The sequence below is a fragment of the Arvicanthis niloticus genome, chromosome 22, assembly GCF_011762505.2.
Source record: "Arvicanthis niloticus isolate mArvNil1 chromosome 22, mArvNil1.pat.X, whole genome shotgun sequence".
NCBI classification, from domain to species: Eukaryota; Metazoa; Chordata; class Mammalia; order Rodentia; family Muridae; genus Arvicanthis; species Arvicanthis niloticus.
Genome location: NC_133429.1, coordinates 8,400,780 through 8,421,854, shown reverse-complemented (window position 1 = coordinate 8,421,854; position 21,075 = coordinate 8,400,780). Strand labels below are relative to the sequence as shown.

The following is a 21,075-nucleotide window of genomic DNA, read 5'->3' as shown; positions in this document are numbered from 1 at the left end:
CCACATTCAGTTAACTGTAGAAGCTTCAAGGTGAGATAGCTCTGGGTTGCTATACCTAGCACATCCTTGGTGCAACCCACAGAGGACCAGGAGAGAGAAGCCCATGCCAATAAAAAAAAAAAAAATCCCATGCATAAAGTGGCTTGGATGATATTAATGTGTATTGGACTTTACAATAAATAAATAAGCAACCTTAGGAGAGTCTTTACTATGGAGGTGTAACAGACAGCTGACATTCATTGTTCTGGGGACATGTTTGACTTTACTATACCTTTAGTCACTCTAGATGGCATGTTTATAATGATGAACTTCATTTACAGATGAGGAGAGCAAGATGGAGATAAACAAGGAAGTTCCCAGAGTTCAACACTGCACAGCATACAGTGACCTGATGCCCAGACCAATGTTCACATCAGCGCCTTCTGGTCTTGAAGAATCCATATTTTCTAAGGCTTTCATACATAAAATAACCACCAGTTTAGAGAAATAGAGAGATGATGAGGGATACAGAGGCAGAGAGAGAGAGAGAGAGAGAGAGAGAGGATCTCATTCCACATTACAGTATTTAATCTGAATCTAGATCAGCTCCACCCAGAGCTTGGAGCTTTCTTTATGCTCCACATGAAATCTCATCTGATTTCTTTCTTACTAGTGGGCTGGGAAGAGGGTATGATTTGGTAAATCCTAGGTGTGCATTAAATGCAGTTCTACCAAGCTGGCCTGGCTAATAAGCTTTGGGAGATGACTAAGCATACAAGCAAGCACAGCAGCACACCCCTCTCCTGCTGTGTCCTATGCAGACTGCCTGATATCTGCCTGCCTTGTTGTCTGTCTATGGTCTGATTGCTTGCTCTGTGACACCCAAATGTTTCATATGTAAAGTCAATGGTATTAGGAGGTGAGAGTATCTTGAAAGGTGACTGGGTCATGAGGGATCTTGAATGGGATTAGTGTTGTTAAGACTTGACTCTAGAATGTCCCCAGCAGGCTCCTATTTGTAATTTTCAGACTTTAGCTTGTGGGGCTCTATTGAAGGTTGTGGAGCCCTTAGGGGGTAGGACCTGATTGGTTGTAGCTACCTTTAGTTTCAGCCTATAGCCTTTACTTCCAGGCACATGCCATGTGAACAAAAAGAAGCCTTCACCACAAATCAACATGCTCCTACCTCCATGCCTTCACCACCATGTTGGACTGTGACTCCTTGAAACTGTGAGCCAATACAAATCTTCCCTCTTTCAACCACTTAGTTCAGGTATTTTGCCACAGCAAAGTGAAAAGTTGATAATATAATGTTATCATAGAATAGGCCCAAGTCCAGCCAGCCAACCAGGTCTAAGTGATGAGCAGCAAGTAAATGAGGAAACTTGCTTCAAAGAGAGGGACTGCATTACTGAAGATGACAGAAGATGTCCTATCATGCATACATATGAAAATGTACACACATGAGCGTGCATACACATACACACATGGGCATAAATTTGTTTTAAATTTCTTTCCTTGCAAGACAGGGACATGGAAACAGAGCAATAGAACAATTGTTGGTGTTTGACATCTGGTTAATTCAGGTTTTTTATCTTTCTCTTTTCTGCAAGATTTATGCCAATTGAAATCAGCCTGCTTGGGAGAGTTTGTTGTCTTTCTAATTCAGGTTTCTCTAAAGTAGAGTAAGTGGATTATTTTGAGCTTGGAGCTGCATCCACTACCTTCTAGTGTACTTCCAGATGTCATGTCTCTCCTTCACTGCCTGGGTTTATTGGCTGAATGTTTTGTACCCTGCCCTCAGGACTGCAATGGTTGCTTAGCTGAATCTGTGACCTGAAGTACCTCTCAGGTAGACAGTAGTAACTACTCCACTGGAACTCACTCCTCATGGCCCCCATAGACTGGTGTGTCTGAATGCTTGGTCACAGAGAGTAGCACTGTTAGAAGGTGTGACCTTGTTGGAATAGGTGTGGCCTTGTTGGAGGAAGTATGTCACTACTGTGGAGGTCGCCTATGTTCAAGCAATGCCCAGTGCAGCACACAGTCTCCTTCTGCTACCTGTGGATCAAGATGTAGAACTCTCAGCTCCTTCTCCAGCACCACGTCTGCCTGCATGCCACTATGTTTGCTGCCATGATAATAATGGACTAAACTTCTGAAGCTGTAAGCTAGCCCTAATTAAATGTTGTCCTTTATAAGAGTTATTGTGGCCATGGTATCTCTTCACAACAATAAAACCCAAACTGAGACACAGTCCAAAGCCAGGTGAGCTGGTTTTGGGGACCATGCTTGATTATTTCTTTTTTTCTTTTTAATCCTTAGAACCAAACCAGGTCCTTGCAGATGCTAAACATTTGATAGTCCACTGAGCCATCTCTCCTTCTTAATTTATTTTTCTCACCTAAACCCTTATGATTAATTTTTAAGAGTCCAGAGTATAAGGGACCCAGTGAGGCCCATACCAGGGGCCCTCTGGCTGTATTTATTTTCTCATTTTCTTGGGTCCTGTGGCCTTCCCAGGGAAGTCCAAGCAGGTGCTCCAAATGGAAATCTCTGGGAAGCCACCTAGAGATGTGGCCTGAGGCAATGAAAAGTCCTAAGTGAAACACAGGGCAGCATCTGCCACCACTGCTTATTATTGCAAACAATCTGAATTCAGCCTACTAAGCACTGAGTCACCTTTATTCTCCCATCCACCAGGAAGGAGTATGAAATATATTTAATGAGGCTTGGAAGGGAGCAGAGCTATTCAAGTGCCAGGCACTCCCATGAAAGACCAAACAGGCAAGTGCTAGCAAGAAAACCTGGTCCATCCTAGAGGGGTCATTTCATGGGTGAATGATGCCTCTCTAGTCTGCCAAGATGATTCCTAGCCTGAAGGTCAAATTCTCAGACTCCGGGGGAGATTGAACAAGGATAGCTTTGAGCAAGGAACAAGACAGCCTGAGGAGTCATTCACAGAGCTTGCTATCCTCATGGCAAGGCCAGTGGTCACAGAGGAGCAGTGAGTGGGAAAGGGTGAAAAGCAGGTCTCAGTTAGGGTCAGAGAAGTTGCACCAAGCCTAGGACATTACCCATAGTGTATAGTCACTTAGGAAAAAACACTGAATTAATATCTAGAAGGAATTGTATTGTTAACAGAAATGGGCTGTTTCCCTTTGTTTTATAATAGGGGCATTAGATCTCAGATTGTGAAAAGTATTTAAAGGTGAGTACTTGGGTTGGCAAGATAGCTCAACTAGTAAAAGCATCTGCCACCAAGCCTAAAGACCAGAGTTCAATCCCTAGAAATCACATAGTGGAAGGAAAAATGCCTCCAAGTTGTCCTCACCTTGATGAGTTTGAATTAAATTTTTACAGTGCCATTTACAGGAAAGATGAAAAGTAAAATAATATACAATTATTATAGTCTTGATATCATATATAACTAATATTATTTTATTATATTATTATAATTGTATTATTATGACATTTATTTATTTGTGTTTGTATGTGCATAGAATTTAATTTTCATGGTGAATACACCAGTTTATACTCTAAGATGCACTGCTGTATTCAACCAAACTTCTAGAGAAGACTTAATATAAACACTGACCCAATTGTTCCACAAAGCAGAAAAAAATGGCCATCTAATTATGCTTTTTCACACTCTCTTGGTCTGGAGGAAACCAAAACCTTTTACCATCAATGTCTTTATGAACAGACACTCATAGAATTTCTGTGCTAAAATGGGCAATGTTGTGGTAAACAAGAGAAGGAAACAAAAATGGGTAATAGTGGCAAGAGAAAAATGTTAATGCTAGCAAACAAAGATTCTCATAAATGTTTTGAAACAAAAGGATCTGCAGATAACAACAGCCACTCCACAATTCAAGGACCAGCAACCACACAAAGAAAAGTATAGAACACAGAAAACAGCTACCAGCATCCACTAAGAGAACAGCATGCTCAGGAGACACAATGAGCTTCTGGTGTTATCTGGCATCGGTCACGGAAACTCTTTTTATGTATGTGGATGTTCTTTGGGTCCTGTGTTGGGTGCCAAAATTATCTGCCTTAAAGGAAAGAGAAAAACAAATATGAGTGAGAATGGTCCAGGGATGTGGATTCGAGATGCCAGGGGTGATGTGTTATACCCTGGAAGGGAATCTATGAAGTGTAGCCACAGAATAAAGATCATAAATCAATATATTCAACAAATAAGTTGGCAAAGGTGTTGAGTCAATCGACTATAGAAAGTAATAATTTCCTGTAGGTATCAGGAAGAACAGATCCTACTCAATATCTACAGGAAACACTAGGGTAGGAAATTTGAGGCCAGCTAAACTTGGTAATACATTACAATGAGTTTATCTAGTAGTTCTGAGAATATTAGGGTACATGCAAAGGTTAAAACTACATAGCCACTTTTAGAAAGGAACCTAAATCGTCCAAGATGGTGTTATCCCTTTACCTGCAACCACAATTACGATGTTCTACCTAGCCAATGTCAGCCTGCAGGTCAGCCTTCAGTTTTACAAGCCTGATCTGAAGAAGAAAAGAGAATTGCATGGTCTCCATGTGAAAGACAGATATCAAAAGAAAAGAGGAGAAAAATAGACTGAACCATGTTTCCTTTGCTTCTTCTCAGTTCCTCCAATCCAAATACAATAATGCTCCCCCCCTGGGTAGGTATAGAAATAAGTAGCAGACAGGTGAGTGTTCCCTCACACTGAAGGAAGCTGAAAGAACTTGGAAAAAAGATATCATCTTGGTTATCTCTTGCTCCACCCAAAGGCCTGTGCTGCCAAAAAAAAAAAAAAAAAAAAAAAAAAAAAAAAAAAAAAGGACTCAGGGTACTTAAGTTCCTCCAGAGTGAAAAGTTGTGCTGTTGACAGGAACTTCAGCAAGAGCGTTCTCTAGCCAGGAGAGCAGGCTTGGCCGCCAGTAACCAGCAACTGCACTCATTCTAGATCAAGATTACTTTGGAGGCAAGATTACTTTTGGCTCTAGGAAACATCACCTCAAACGGGACATGTGTTAGCTCCATGTCATTAAGCCCAGCACTGGAGAGTCTGAGGCAGGAGGATGACCATTGGTTAGAAGCTAGTCTTGACTTACATAGTGAGTTCTAGGCCACTATGGGTGAGGCAGAGGTGAGAAATGCAAAGAAAAGGAATCTCTACTTGAAACTAGCTTGGGGCTCATGGGCCTAGGGAACTCACTGAAGCATTGGTCCCACCTTATCTCAGCTCACTGACGTTAGGAACACCTACACTGTTGAACATTTCCTCCATGCTATGATGTTTGCTCTCTGCATTGGGAGCTATGTGGACCCTTTTCATCTGTATCTACCAGGACCAAGAAAGACCTGGAAGAAGATGGGCTCTCCCAGAGAACTGGACCATAACCACCTCAGTGGAGGTGGGGGGAAGCACTTGACTTCTCCCCCTAACCTGCACTTCCTACAACCTGTCTCACTGGAGCAGCACTAAGGGAGGGAGAAGACATCTGCCCTTCCTTTTGCCCCTACTCCAAACCTGGCGTCATCCTTTACATTGGCCTTTTTCTCACACCACATCTTCTGCCTATCAGCAGATCTCTTCTTCATACCCGTCACAATAGTCCTAGAACCTACCTGCCGTTTCTGCTCAAGGCCCTGCCATTAAGCTAGCTTTCTGACCCATCTCCCTTCTCACATCAAAGCCATCCTTTTCACCATAATAAAGACCATGTCTGTCCCCTGACCCAAAACCTCATGGCTATGGTTGGCCCTGTCATCTCAAGGAAAACCTTAAATCCCCGTGAGGTCTCTGAGACCCACCATGACCTGCCCTCACCTACCTGATGGCCTTCCTGTCATTCTTCCCTGGGTCCCCTCCACTGCCTCCACCCCAGTGGGGATGCTGTCTGGCAAATCTACCCAACACCTCCAGCTTCAGGCCTCAACACTGTGCTCTCTGCCAAGATCCATCAGGGAGGCATGGGGCTCACCCTTCCATTTCCTTTAGGTGTCTGTTCAATGTCTCCTTATTGCGGAGAGCTCCAAAAAGCTCCATATGAAATAACCCCATCCTGACCCCTAGTAATCCCCACTCAGCTCAGCTCAATTCAGTTCCCCCGCCAAGTTCTTCTCCACCCAGCTACCATGTATTTATTTGTGGATGATCTTCCCATCCAGTCCCACTGGTGCACCCCCAGTTCCTACAACAATGCCTGGCTTGTAATTGGGGCTCTATAAATATTTGTTCAATGAATAACTAGGCCTTAGAGTCAGACAGCCTTGGGTTGGAATGGCAGCGCTTCTGTGTCCCAGCTCTGAGTCCACAGCCAGTACCATATCCTTGCTGGGCCCTGGCATTTAATGTACAAAATGAGAATAATAGTACTAACCTCATAGGATGCTTACAAGGACTAAGTGGATTACTATGGGGCTTGCAGACTTGTGCCTGGCACATGAAAAGCACTCGTGAAGTATAGCTGTCATCATCCATCATTGATGTTATTATGACCATTGTCATTATTATTATTTATACAGAGGCTGAGTCACATGCCCCAACCCAAGGCCCCACCCCAGTTTCCCCAGCTTTCCTCTCCAGCCAGAGGTGGAGTGGGTGATTTGGGTGGTGGCAGCCTGCCTTGTGAGTCAGCTGTGAACCACAGCCATGCTGGGGTCCTCTGGCACAGGCTGCCTTGGCCAAGGAGCTCTTGAGTTGAATCATTGGGGCCATGATTCCAGCTGGAGGATGCTTTGGCAGTGGAGTTTGGCTGGCAGAGTCTGACCTCCCAAGTCCTTCCAGGAAGAGACTGGGCACCTGCCCCAGGAAGCTCTCAGATGTTACACCATGCCAGCCTTAAGCCTGTCTATTAGTACAGTATGTAAAAGAAGAGGCAGACGAGGGAAAATGGGAGAGGGCTAGAAAGGAGAAAAGTTACATTAATCACCTGCTTCAAGCCAGAGTAGTATGGAAGGCATTGTTCTGAATTCAAACTGGGTAATCTCAAATAAGTCCTTCACTTGTCTAGGCCTTATCTGTGAAGTGTGAAAGACAACATGGCCCTTTCAGAGACCCAGCAGGATTTACTAAGTGGAAATGGATCATAGCTACTTTTTCTCTTACTGTGATAAAATGTTTGACAGAAGCAACTTACAGGAGGAGGGGTTTGTTTTAGCTCGCAACGTAATTTTTCCCCATTACTGTGTCTTGTGCACTGTTCTATTGCTGTGAAGAGATACCATGACCAAGGCAACTCTTAGAAAAAAAAGAATTCCATCAGAAATTCTGCCTCTCTTCCCGTGCTTCAGCTCCTCCATCTAGGCTCTATCTCCTGAAGCCTCCATGGATTCCCAGAACCATGGCACCAGCTGGGGATCAAGTGTTCAAACAAACACATGGGTCACATTCACACCATGAGAAATTCGCTGTCAAGTCCCAAATCCTTTGTGAAGTCTTCTCAGAGCTATAACTCTTATACAAGAGTTTCCTTGCTCATGGTATCTCCTCACAGCAATAGAACAGTACTAAGACAACCGTGGTGATAAGGGAAGATTAAGCTGTGAGCTAAAACGAACCCCTCCTCATGTAAGTTGCTTCTATCAAACCTCTTGCCCTACAAAAGCCCTCGCCTCAGTAACATTTGTAAAAGGAGAGAAGAATTTGCCCTCTCTCATGTTCCTCCCCCAGACACAGGAGCATTAATTCAGTCCTTCTGCCTTTCACTTCATCAGAGGCCACTTATTGGGCACCTACTGTATACTGTGTTGTGTCATATACAAACTGTGACCTAGTAGGAAAAGCAATCATCATATAAATGCATAAATAAACAGGCCATTATAAAGCCTACTCAGTTCTAGAAAACAGGTTGTTAAATAAGAGAGCAATGCAGTGGAGCTATCAGAAAAACCACCCAAAGTCATGATAGTCAAGCCAGGAATGAAGACAGAGAATACCGTAAACAAGAGGGAAGAACTTTACAGGCAGAAGACAGACGGCAGATGCAAAACTCCAAAGGTCAGACTGTTTGAGGAATGGCAGGTAAACCCTGTGCAAGCGAGTCAGGCTGAAGGGAGCTGCACCAACACAGGTCTTCTATCCAGGGGTCCCCTCCTCTCAGGCACTGAGGCCTAGCACGGCCTGTTTCCACTGCCTAAACAGTCTGCCTCAGAGATTGTTCCCAGCTTTATGGTTTTATTAGAGACAGGGCTTGTCTGGGTAGGAAGCCCCCAAGACTGTATCTGAAGACTGAGATGATACGAGTAAACACAGTGAGACTCTTCCTGGCAGCACAGCCCCTGGCAAGTAGTAGCAAACAATACAAGCCAATAATAATAATAATAATAATAATAATAATAATAATAATGAATATGAAAAGACTGCTATCTGTAAAAATCCCCATATCAACATCTACTATGTATTATTATTAGCTCTTACACCCTGCAGTGTTAGAGAGATGGAAAACTGGTGGCCTGCTGGGAGATTCCTTCTGGAGCAATTTAGTCTCTGGAATTGCTATAAGGAGAACTGAGATGCAGTTTACCATAGCCCCTGGGAAGCTTTCTGCAGAGTTTAGGGTCTATGTGGTGCATGCCCACAGCATCCTGCCTTTGTACCTCAGTGGTGCTGGTCACCATCTACTGAGTTATCTGTCCCCCTGTGGTCCTACCCCACACAGACTTTGAAATCCTCGGGAACAGGGACTGTTCCTCAACTACTGTTATGTTAGAAATAGGGTCTCTTGTAGCCTTGACTGACCTTGAACCCAGCACATAGTCAAGCATGAGTTCCTGGTCTTTCTGCCTCTGCCCATTAAATGCTGGGGTTATAGGTATCTAATACCATGCCAACTCTCTCAAATATTTCTAATGCATACTTGTGAAGTGGGTATGTGTGTGTGTGTGTGTATGTATGTATGTATGTATGTATGTATGTATGTGTATGTTTCAATATGCTTAATGATGAGTCCAATAGTGAGCTTATTCTCACTAACCACTTTTATTTACACACACACACACACACACACACACACACCAACACCCTAGTTCTGGTGTCTTCATCTTGAAAAGAGCTTACATTATGTTCTGAAGAGTAATATCAAAGCAGGCACAGTGACCCATCCCTGAAATCCTAGCCCTCAGAAAGCTAGGTATGAGATCTAATAGTTTGAGGCCAGCCTAGGCTTCACAGCAAAATTCTTTCAAAATAAAAGCAGGGAGGGTTGTTCTTTCAATTCCCTTCAGTGTGATCTGGTTTGAAGTCATCTGGCCCATTGGCTAGTTCCTCCAGGGGTCTCTTCCTCCAGGGACACTCTTCTGAAGATGTCTGCTGCTTGCTGCTGGGGAAGAACCTGGAAAACAATCCCATAAAGTCACACTTCCCGTACTGCACTGAGGCAGCCTGGAGCTCTAGAGGCATCGCAGCCCATTCTGAGCTTCCAGAGAAAGCACAGCAGTTCCCAGCAATGAATGGTCACTGTGCAAATGGCTAGCCATGGAGCTCAGAGCACCTAGGTTGGATCCTGCGTGCCTGCCTCCCGAAGCATTGTATCTTCAATTGGTGGGAGTGTGTGGAGGTCGTGTTTTAAATAAAAGTGCCTTGTGAAAAACTCAGTGAGGGACAGGAAATGAGACTGGTGGTGCCTGGTGATTTGGGAGTTTCTTCAGCATCCAACAGATTTACACACCCTGTTAGTAATCCCTAAATTCTTTGGTAATGAAATCTTAAGTTCATTGCGATTTCTTGGAACACTTAAGTTTATCAGGATGTAAATAATTGTTAAGCTAGTTAGGTTTAATCTCTTCAGAAATGAAACTGGTATCTTTTGGCCTAAGAATGCTTATTTAAAAAAAAAAAAAAAAAACACTTAAATTGGGCAATACAAACCCAGAAAGTTTGGGAACCACTGGCTTAGGGCTCTCGTAACTTCTGTGTATCTCTTCTAAGCTTTCAGGGAGGAGCTCAAGGGCTGATTCTGAGCTAAAGCATGGGTATGGCCTGACAATAATGTTACTCAGAACCTATTCCTCTAGGAGGAGGAGGGAAAGCTTGTGCATATCCATGTATGTGCAGGCACACATGCATGTGGATGGTCATTTCTCAGGAGCCATCCTCCCTGATTTTAAAGACAGGGTCTCTCACTGGGACTTAGGACTTGCTGATTAGGCAAAGACACAGGATCTGCCTGCCCAGCTCTGGGATTACAAGTGTGTGCCAACTATACCTGCAATCTGTATAGGTGCTGACAATTGAACTTGGGTCCTCAGGCATGCACAGTAGGCAATTTGGGACTGAACCAATCCCCCACACCCTCGTCCCTAGAACCTGTTCGTACTCCTGCCTTGTAAGTGTAGTAGCTGCAAGAGTCATTAAAACCCTCCTAGGAGGTAAGCAGGAAGCCTGACCCCCTTCCCCCCCCCCCCCCCCCCGTATAGCTAGTTTTTTAGTATGCTGTTGTGGCTTTGAAATGAGATGGACGCCTGCCTTTCTGATACAGAAACAGGAAAACAAGTCTCCATTTGTATGCCATGATTATTCTTGTATTATCTCAAACAAGGAGTAGCCTGTTTGCCAATGGCCTGCCAGCTCCTCTTGCCAAAAAGTAAGACCACAGAGTGACTGCCCGGAACTGGCTCTTGGTTTTGGTAGCTATCCTTCAGCTTTCAGCTGGTTGGTCAATAACCCGGGTCAGTGAACTACCTTGTGTGTTTATCTTTATTTTAAAAAAAAAAAAGTGTGTCTTGGCCATAGCAGGAAGGAACATACTCTAAGCCCAGCCTTCCAGGGAGACATGATGGGGATGTACTGGACTGGAGTGAGCCACTGGCCAGCACTTGCTGTAAAGTTTTTGAATGGTCTGAAACAGTGCAGTGAGTTTCAAATGTGCTCACGCGCCTTGCTCCTGGGGAGGGTCTGAGCCCTGTTTCTGCATTCATCTCAAAGGGAAGTTGGATTAGATGTGAAGTTCTGTAAATCTCGGCGCCTGCCTCAGCACTTGTGAATTCCTTTACCCTGTGGTCCCCACTAATAGCCCCTACATAGGCTCTTTGTCCAATGTACGTTCTGCCAGGCCCTATGCTGGGTGGTACAGTATAGGATGGAATAAGAAGAATGATATCATCTGTTAAGTGTTTGTGATGAGCCAAGTAGCCTTCTGGACCGTTTACATGTAGGGTCTTGCATAATGTTCAACTACAGTGCTCAACAACAACCCAGCAACGCTCCCTAAATTTTGCTACATGAGGAAGGTAAGGCCCAGATTGGTTAATTAATTTTACCAAGGTCATTCAAGAAAGTAAGTGATGGGGCTGAGATTTCAGCCTGGATTTTCAAACTTTCTGTTGTGTTGCCTCCCCAGTAAGACTATGGAGCCTTACACAATTACAAGAAAAAAAAAAAAAAAAAAAAGGCAGTGCGTGCATTCATTTTCAACTGTGGCACAAGATATCTGCCACTAGGTAATTTGAAAAAAAGTCACCAAAGATCTAGGGTTTCAAAACCACATATTGTCACTGGTGGGAATGATGAGACCCGATGGCGGGAACCCATGGCTAGAAAACAGGGAGAGCCCCCCATCCCCCACTGCTCTTTACAGTTACCTTTCCAGAGCTAACCAGATTCACAAAAGAACTGCATGAATTTCTGCCTACAGAACTACAAGGAACACCAAGGCAGTGACCCATCTCCAGATTCTGACCTTTGGTCCACAGGTCACGTGAGAACTGGTCACATGAGAGAGGGCATCTCCCTCACCTCCTCAGGGATTCAATCACTCCCTCCTAGGCTCCACCTCTTTAAGCTCCCACAACACATCCTAATAGCACATTGGGGGCCAAGCCGCCTACCCATGAGCCTTTGGAAGACGCAATCTAACTCTATGAGCTTGCATTTTTACCCTAGTTAAACCATGGGTGCAGGCCACTTCCAGTGGCTTCAGTGCTCTCCTGCAGGTGGCCTGGGAAGGATCCACCTCTGTCTATCAAGGCTCCATCCCATAGCACAGAGCACATTAATTCTGCTGGGGTCCCTGGCTGAAGCTGTCAGCAGCCATGGGGGTGGGAGCAAAGCACACCTTGTTCTCTCTTGTCTCTACTCTCCAGCTTTTCGAGCAATGGTGTCCACGTACCTGTTTGCTACACAGCTGTCTATGTCCCAGCAAACACTGGGAGGTGGCACCTTTGTCTCCTTTCCTCAGCTCCCACTGAGACAGGAGGGACCCACTTTATGTGTCCTTGAGTCAGCATATTTGAAGGAGATTGCCAGTGAAGTACAGAGAAGTCTTATCAGCAGGTGACAGCTTAGGGTTGAGAGGAGGACGGAGACTTTTATCTTTTTCCAGATTTCCTTTTATATTGTAGCCCTTGTTAGACCATATGTGTGTGATTTCTTTTTCAACTACAAAAGTACACTTTATGAAAGACAGATCAAAGTGCTTACAAAATTGCACTCCCTTGATCACTTGAAAGCTGCTTTCCTGAAATGATGTTTTAAGGGAAAGACATAAGGATGAGAGATTCTGTGCAATGAACGGTGTAACAGAAAATCTCATGTTGAGCTGAGATCACTCGGTTGGTAAAGGGCTTGCTTTGCAAGCATGAGGATCTGAGTTCAACCCCCAGGACCAATTTACAAATAATAATAATAAATAAGTCAAGTATGGTAGTGTCTGTTTTTTTTTTTTTTTATCTCAACACTAACAAGATCTGGAGACAAGCAGATCCCTGGAACTCTGACCAGCTCAGCCTACTTGGTGAATGCCAAGGCCACTGAGAGACTCTGCCTCAAAATAACATGGTTGGTGGCTTTTGAGGAAGGAAAATTGAGGCTGTCTACTGGCCTCCAAATGATGCACCTACAGAGAAAGAGAGAGAGAGAGAGAGAGAGAGAGAGAGAGAGAGAGAGAGAGAGAGAGAGAGAGAGAGAGAGAGAGACAGAGAGAGACAGAGAGAGACAGAGAGATCTAGCCCCCATGTGATGATATTTACAAATGAGGCCTTTGAGAGGTTAATTGGCCTGCAGTGGGTGGGACTCTCCAGCTGAGTTTAGCGTTCATCTAAGAAGAGACACCAGTGAGCCTGCTCCAACTCTCTTCATATGAGGACCTGGCAAGAAGGCAAGCCATGAAGTGTGCCTGCCTCCAGCCAATGCCATCCTTGATGTCAGACTTCGCAGCCCCCAGAGAATAATCCTCTGCTGGTTTTGAATCTCAATATGCAAGGTTCTGTTATGTTGACGGGAACAGAGGAAGACTGGAGCCTACAATCAATGACAGCAGTCACTGGAGATCATGACTGGGTTGCCCCCATAGGGCCCCCTGGAGGAAGCATGGGCAAATACCACTCTGCTTGTGCTGCAGGAATGGCTGTGATTCCTTCCCCTAAAGAAACTGGGTGACGTTTGACCCAAGTTGCTGTTTTTGTTGTTTATGACACACACAGGAGGAGCCACACCCACTGCCAGACATCGCCATTTGCACTTTTAACCTCATTCTGACTGTAATTTTATATCCTTCTCCATTTTGTCTTTTTCTCTCAGCCCTACTCAGTTTTACATTTTTATTACGGAAATTTTCAAAGATATACAAAAGGAGAGAAAATGGTCAGTCTTCAGCTTCCACCAGTATTTATTCATAGTCGGTTTTGCTACACACACACACACACACACTTCCTCCCAAACATAGATACTTCTTTATTTTTAAAATCTGAGATCTGGTTTTCAGACAATTTCTCCTTCTAAAGCATGTGACTCAGTGTTGTTTCCCCCTTGGTATATGCCCAGCAGGGATCTATGAGCGCCCTGGAATCCCATCTCCATGCTCCATCCCCATTAGAAGTCCCTGCCAACCCCCCTTCGCCTCGGGTCCTGGCAGCAGCCACCCCTCTTCTTTCTGTCTCTATGGCTCGCTGGATGGAAAGCAAATCCCAGATAGCATGTCATTTTATCCAGAAATAGCCCCGAATGTATTTTTACCTCATAAAGGCTTCCTTTTTGCTGTAACATAGCCGAATGCCATTATTACACCTAAAACTTAATAATCCTCAATCTAACATGCAGTCAGGGTTCAATGGCTACCCCTTTTATTTGGATCTTTTGTTAGTTTGTTGTTTTTGTTGTTGTTGTTGATGATGATGATGGTGGTGGTGGTGGTGGTGATGATGATGATGATGATGATGGCAATTCAGTAAGAATCCTGCTATGTGACTCTAACTGACCTGGTACGAACTGTGTAGCCCAGGTTGGCCTTAATTCTGCCTGAGCCTTCCAAGTGGTAGGCTAAGCATGCACCACCATGTGAGTAGTCCCTTATTCTGGCTGTAGTCACACAAAGCCTGACTTCGCACAGCTAGTGTGAATATGGCAGCCCTTCTGACTCTGTTGTTACTGGGAATTTTCCCTATGACATGTATTTATTGAGGGGGAAAACAAATACTTTTTTTCTATAGAATTTCCTTCATTCTGAGTTTATCTGGTAGCAACCCATGGTGCTGTCACTGTCTTCCCTGGGAGCTGAGAGGATAGATTCTGAGACGCCATGCAAGCCAGGTCCTAAGATGAAGAGAGAATACTCTTTGAATGGGTAAGGACATTATTCTACATCACACCTGAGGCAAGCCAGGCCTGGGAGTTCTCTTTTCATACAAAGCTAATGTGTGAGTTCAGGTGTTGCCTTCATGACCTCCACCTTGGGAAGTTCCCAGCAATCCCCCAACAATCTGGGCACCCACCACTGTTGCCTGGATACACTGTTGCTATGGGGTTTGCCAAAGGATGCCCTCCTTGACCCTCACCCCTCCCCGTGTTATCAGAAAAGAACATTTCTTCATCCTTTTCAGAATAATGATGTCTTAATTTCCTCCAAAGGTGGCAGCCACTTATTTTTAAGTCGTGGATGGTTGACAATTCAATGTACTTGAATTTGTTGAACTCATTATTCTTTCTGACACTCAAATGATCCATCTTTGGTTTCTAGGAGTCCTTCCTTCAGTAGACTCATGGTCTTGATGTGTGTTTCTCTCTTATCACTATGGTGAGATGCTCCCAGCTCACCACACAGTTTCTACCTAAATCCTGTGATCAGCCATCCCTCAAAGGAGCCTGGCTCCCTTCAGGATAACAGCATTTTTAAGAACTGTAATCAAAGTACTAAGCGTGTTCTTTGCTATTTTGCTGGCCACTTCTTCTGGGTCTTTTGAGGGGCAGAGAAAAAAAAATAGATCATAAATCTACACTGACATTTTGAATGCAAACTTTAGATAAGAGAGATTTAACTTGCTTTCTTTGATTTTTCAAATTGTATTTCTTTTTCACTTAGGGCTAGGGATATGACAGGGTGGTGTGGCACTTGGCAAACATCGGAGCAGGAAAAGAAAGAGGAAGGATGGGGAGGGGAAAGGAGGGAGGGATTGTAGGAGAGAGGGGAAGGGAGGCTCTTGGCTCCTAATAATGCTGACAGTATTGCTGTGGTGAACCTCTTCGAACAGCCTTTCCACCATTCCCATGATATGGTCATTGAATATCAATCTATATGCACTTCTTTGTCATTTTGAAGAATTCATTACATACCGTCCACCAAGGATATACAGTTACTTATTATACAATATGAATTACTCATATCCTTGTCCAGCTTCAAATGAATGAGACTCACTCTGTGACTTATTTATCAGGCTCTGCACAAGTACTGGGGGATTGCTCCTAATCTAATTCTCTAACACTGGACTGGCTACTTCCCCAACTGTGCTCCCTGAATACTTGCTGTTTGAATCTTCCTGGGTTATTTCCGCTCCAGCAGTCTGGTGTCCTGGGGAGGCAGTTCACTCCGGCATGTGCTGCTGGTCAGTCCATCATGACTAATGGAGACCTCCTGTTCTCTCTGTCTTCCCCCATCTCTCTTTCTCTCTTTCTCTCTTTCTCTCTTTCTCCCTCCCCCTTTCCCCTTCACCTCCCTCTCTTCCCTTCCCCTTCACCTCCCTCTCTCCCCTCCCCTCCCCCCTCTCTCAGCTTTCTCCCTCTCCCTCACCTTTCTCCCTCTCCCTCATGGTTCCTACCTGGGACCCCAGCCCAGTAACTCAAACTCCACCTTTCTCTATTCTTCTCCCAAGTAATTGGCTATAGTCATTTTTATTTAACCAATGGTTTTAAATTAGAGAGTAAGGGTTGCACAACAAAGTCTGGCATACATGGAAATTTGTTCATCTTGGGGCAACCAGATCTTGGAGTTCAGAACTTAGCATATGAATACAGGAAACACCAGAACAACCCCCAAAAGTTACTCCTGTGTTAAGCTGCAGTTGTCCAGGTTAAAGCAATGTTTATGAGCCATGTTCCATGTGCCAACTATTAACTGGGCAGAAAGGCATGTGGCATTTTCTTCTTTAACACTCTCCAAGTATAAGTGACCTGTAGATCCTTTTAGTGTCTTCAAATGTCTCAAACTATGTGGCACCCAGAATCATTCACTATATTCTGGATGTGGCTTTAGGGCCCTCCCTCCATCAGAAACACATCCGGCAGGCTCTGTAGATGCAAGCCTTCAGTTCCTAGCCGGCATAGCTCACCCCTCACTTCACTCGGGCCTCTGTTCAAGCTTGTCTTCACTCATCCTCTGGGTGGTCCCTCTTCCCACTTGGCATTCCATGCCCACCTCACCCCGCTTTATCTTATTCCACAGCAGTCCCCTCGTTTTCTATCACACCATTAACAGTTGGCTTAAACACTGTGCATCAACTTTCTGTTACTGTCAAAAAAAAATTACCAGATAATCCACTTAAAAAGAGCGAAAGTTTGCTCTGGGTCGCAACTGTGGATGTTTTAGTCCTCGGCTGCCTGGCTTTATGCATGGTAGCAGGAGAGTGCTAGAGAAAAGTGCTCGTGTAGTGATGGGTGGGAAGCAAAGAGGAAAAGGCAGGAGCTGGGATCTCAGTATCCTTCTCAAAGTCACACACACCACAGTGACCTAAAGTCTTCCCACTAGGCCACATCAGAAAGGTCGAACCACCTCCCAGTAGCACCCTGGGAGGAAGAGCAAGTCTTTAACACCTGGCTCTTTGGTGGCATTTCAGATCCAATCTACCGCAAACATGTATAACAGTTCATGGAGAGCAATAGGGAGCTAAGGAATTGTTTAATGACTACATGAACCTACCTAAGAATGTATCTCTGAGAGCCTATGAGGCATTGGTTCTGTGTCACCCGACACCAAATCCACAGATCCTCACAGTCTTCATTTGCGATGGTTAATGTTGTCAACTTGACAGATTCTGAGATCACAGGAAAACAGGTATCTAGGCATGCCTGGGAAGGGTGTCTTGATTAAGCTCATAGATATGAGAAGCCCCATCTTAACTGTGGGTTGGGATATTCACTCTACAGGAAATCCAGAACTGTAAAGAGAAAGCAAGCTGAACACCAAAAGCGTCTGTCTTCTCTTTGGCTATGGATACGATATGAGCAGCTGTGTATCTTGAACTGTGAGCCAGAATAAAGTCTTCCCCCCCTTAAGTTGCCTGTACCAGGAAAAAAGACTAAGACATTAATAAAATATTTTCATTTTATTAATGAAATATAACACACACATTTGTACACTCCTGCACATCTATTGATTCTAAAAAAAATAAAATAAAATAAAATAAACCATTTTTCTTTCCCAGTCCTACACCAGGAATGATGACCCTAAGACTAATTATTTATTATTAAATGCCTAGGCCATATGCTTTGGCTCATTCCCTGCCCAGCTCCTAACTTATTTAGTCCCCTTAAACTGTTGCATATCCACCACTCGGTTAGTCACTTCTCTTCAGTCCTGGCCGCTTCTTTCTTCATGTCTCCTCAGCATCTCCCTCAGCGTCTCTCTGGAATCTCCTATGTTGTATCCTGAGCCCAGCTACCTCTAGCTTATGTCCATCTCCCCTGTCTGGCTCCTGAATTTCTCTCTTACACTCTCACTATTTCCCAGAATCCTCTCTTTTCCTACCAGTGTCCCACCTCCTATTTCCTGCCTCGGCTCATTGGCCATGGGCTTTTTGATTGATAGGTGATGCTTACAAGAGATTCTCTCTACAACTTATCATATCTAAGACCATGGAAATGCTTTGTAGATTGTGTGTTGCTGTTGTTGATGTTGTTTAAAAAATAATGACAAAAAAGTCTCCATATATTTAGTATGAACATATTTTGGCCAAATATTTTCAATCTACAGTTGGATAAAACCAAGGACACAACACCCCTAGCTAAGAGGGGATAACAGTGTTTACAGATGTGGGATATCAGGTACTGTCCTGGAGTGTGGGGGTATAAGATGGACAGGAGACTGATTATTCTTATTCATGAAGCTTGATATCTATTAACTGCCTTGCTTCTACTAATGCAGCTCAACTTAGTATTTGCCCTTCTAAGACCCATGTGAGCTGCCCTAGATAATACTTCCAGGTCATTGTCAAGCATGAAGTCCTGAAAGTCCACATCTCTCCTTGGACTTGGGTGACAGAATATTACAATCTCAGAGAATGTTTCTGCATTTCCCCAGCTTCTGTGTTTCTATCCAGCCCATTCCACCAATGGTTACTTTCATCTCTACATCACTCATGATCTTGATGTACCTTTCTCAGACAAAATTCCAGCTGTTAGTTAAGTTGCCTCTCTAAGTCTGGTTTTCTTTTTCGTTCTTTCTTTTTTTTTTTCCGAGACAGGGTTTCTCTGTGTAGCCCTGGCTGTCCTGGAACTCACTCTATAGACCAGGCTGGTCTCAAACTCAGAAATCCACCTGCCTCTGCCTCCCAAGTGCTGGGATTAAAGGTGTGCGCCACCACTGCCCAGCTTAAGTTTGCTCTTCTTAACTCTTGCATGAGATAATAACTTTACAGAATGATTATAATTTTTAATTAAATTATGATAATTAATTATTCAAGAACTTACCTAGCCTGATATCTACCACATTCTAGGTGCTCAATAGAAGTTGGTTTTCTTTTGTTGGCTGATTGCTGAGGATTTTTTGCTAACACAGAGCCATGGGTAAACACGCTGTTTCCTATGAAAATGCCTTTAGCTGCAAACCTACTTTCCCCATACTTATCCGAAGTCCATTTCAGCTCTGTGGTATGTAGGATCATAGAAAACTGAGGCTCATTGCTGAGGCCCAAGAACCCAGTAGATGTTATTAAAATAAGTATATGTATTTGCTGGTCTTTTATTGCATATGTATTGTTCTTACCGTAGCTTCTCAGTAAAGGACTAGGGAGTAGGGATCTTGGGGCTGATGGGGTCAGTATAAACCCTCTAGTCCCACCCCTACAGCCTCATTTCAGCCAGTTAAGTCCCATGTCCAGAAGGTCCTACAGCCATCTTGAACAAGCACCACCAGCTGGACACCAAGGGTTCAGACACAGACAAGTATCCTTGTGGGAGGACACTTCCTGGTCAAACAATGGAGCAAACAAGTGGCAATGGGAATTCCTGAGGATCGGATGGGGATTACACTTGCTCACTTGCTGGCCATGTATTCATGTGACCTCATCATTTTAAAAAAGCAAAATGAGTCAAATGGGGGAAAAAAATCCATGAAAATTGGCAAATGAAGAAATTCAACAGTATATGGCAATGGTGGCTTTGAACCCAGAATTGTTTTAAGTAACCCTGGGAATCATGGTGCTTCTGGGTTTTTTGGAATTAGCTTGTTCTCTAGCCTCATTACAATCTGATTCCCTCATCTTCTTCTCAAGTAGATGAAGAGCAGATACAGGCAGATGGCAAGACAAGTCACAGTGACCTTTTGTTTATTCTTGGACCAACATAGAGTGAGACAAGGTAGAGGCTCCCTGGGGGAAAGAGCTGCCATGACCATTCACAAACCCTTCCCTCATTGGAGGTGTCTGAGCACATGACAAGCAGTCCTTTGGGGTTGTAGATCTTCCTCCTGTCCCAGGATGGAATTCCAGGTCTTCACAGAAGAGTTCCCATCAGAAATCCTGGCCCTTCTGCAGTTCCTGTTGTTCTCTTTGGCCACTTTCCTTCCTAGTGTCTCTTCAGCATACACACTCACATGCACACATGTCTGCACATGCATATACACATACACATATACATCATATCATATACATCATATCATATACATCATACACATATACATCATACACATATACATCATATCATATACATCATATCATATACATCATACACATATACATCATACACATATACATCATATACATATACATCATATACATACACATCATATAGATGCATTTACATGTACATTTGTATCATATATCATATACATAATATACTACATATACACATATACATGTACGCACAGGGAAGTAAAGCAGTTCTATGGGCCGTAAGGGAGAAGCAGGTAAAACCCTGAACATGAATATAGTAAGGAGAAGTCGGCAGGAGAGACAGAGACATCATAGGAAACAGAGAGCTGGAGAATGACCATGAGAAGATGGGAAAAGCGAACCGAAGGTGAGGGGCAAACGAGAGATGTTAACAGGAGAAAGGAACATTGAGATGGGGAAGGAAGACAAGAGAAGGCAAAAGGAGGCAGGGAGGGGAGAAAAGAACAGAGCTGCAGGCAAGATGGGGTGGGTGGTGAAGCTGTGCCTTCACAGTTGGAGTTCTCTGGCCCCACACTCTGGGTAGCACATGGGTCTCTTGAATCACAGCTCCTGTGGGTCTCCCTGTTTTCATCTCATCTTTGTGAACCCATGGAGGCTTTTCCAGCCAGTAAATCAGGCAGAGTACCAAGTTTCCCTGGCCAGGGCCAGCTCTCCATCCTGTAACTGTGCTTCTCATGGCCCTCAACACACTACATTTCTGTCCTGAGGGCCATCTCAGAGTCCTCTCCAGCTCTGCCAAACAGCTACATGCCACCTGCCTCTTTTTCAGGATTCCTGGTTTCACTGGGGCTTTTGAGACTCTGACAGGGTAGCATTCAGCCTAGAAAGTTGAAAAAACAATCTTATAAAAAGACATACTTTTCCAGGGGCTGGGGAGATGATCCAGTGGGTAAGCCTGATTGGCATTCAGATCCCCAGAACTCACACAAATGGTGGGTGAGTATGGAAGCCTGCCCATAATTCCATCAAGGAGCTCTCCCTTGGAGGCAGAGGTAGGAGAGGCCTGA

At 44.2% G+C, this 21,075-nt stretch overlaps 1 protein-coding gene and 1 long non-coding RNA gene across 5 annotated transcripts in view; one reads left to right on the top strand and one right to left on the bottom strand.

The window, feature by feature from the left end:
* The window catches only part of Syn3 (synapsin III), a 426,170-nt gene that overhangs the window by 371,958 nt on the left and 33,137 nt on the right, over positions 1-21,075 (top strand). Inside the window, exon 9 of one of the 4 annotated variants that reach the window (XM_076919819.1) lies at positions 321-2,148. The exons of the other annotated variants lie outside the window; for them this stretch is intronic. Within the exon in view, the coding sequence (XP_076775934.1) occupies positions 321-344 (24 nt within the window). The 3' untranslated portion in view covers positions 345-2,148. Of the gene's footprint in view, positions 1-320; positions 2,149-21,075 lie in introns of those variants that run through there. 4 annotated transcript variants of the gene reach the window in all.
* The window catches only part of LOC143436003 (uncharacterized), a 28,838-nt gene continuing 27,478 nt past the window's right edge, over positions 19,716-21,075 (bottom strand). The window contains exon 4 of the long non-coding RNA XR_013106264.1: positions 19,716-20,888. This is a non-coding gene — a long non-coding RNA (uncharacterized LOC143436003). The remainder of the gene's footprint in view (positions 20,889-21,075) is intronic.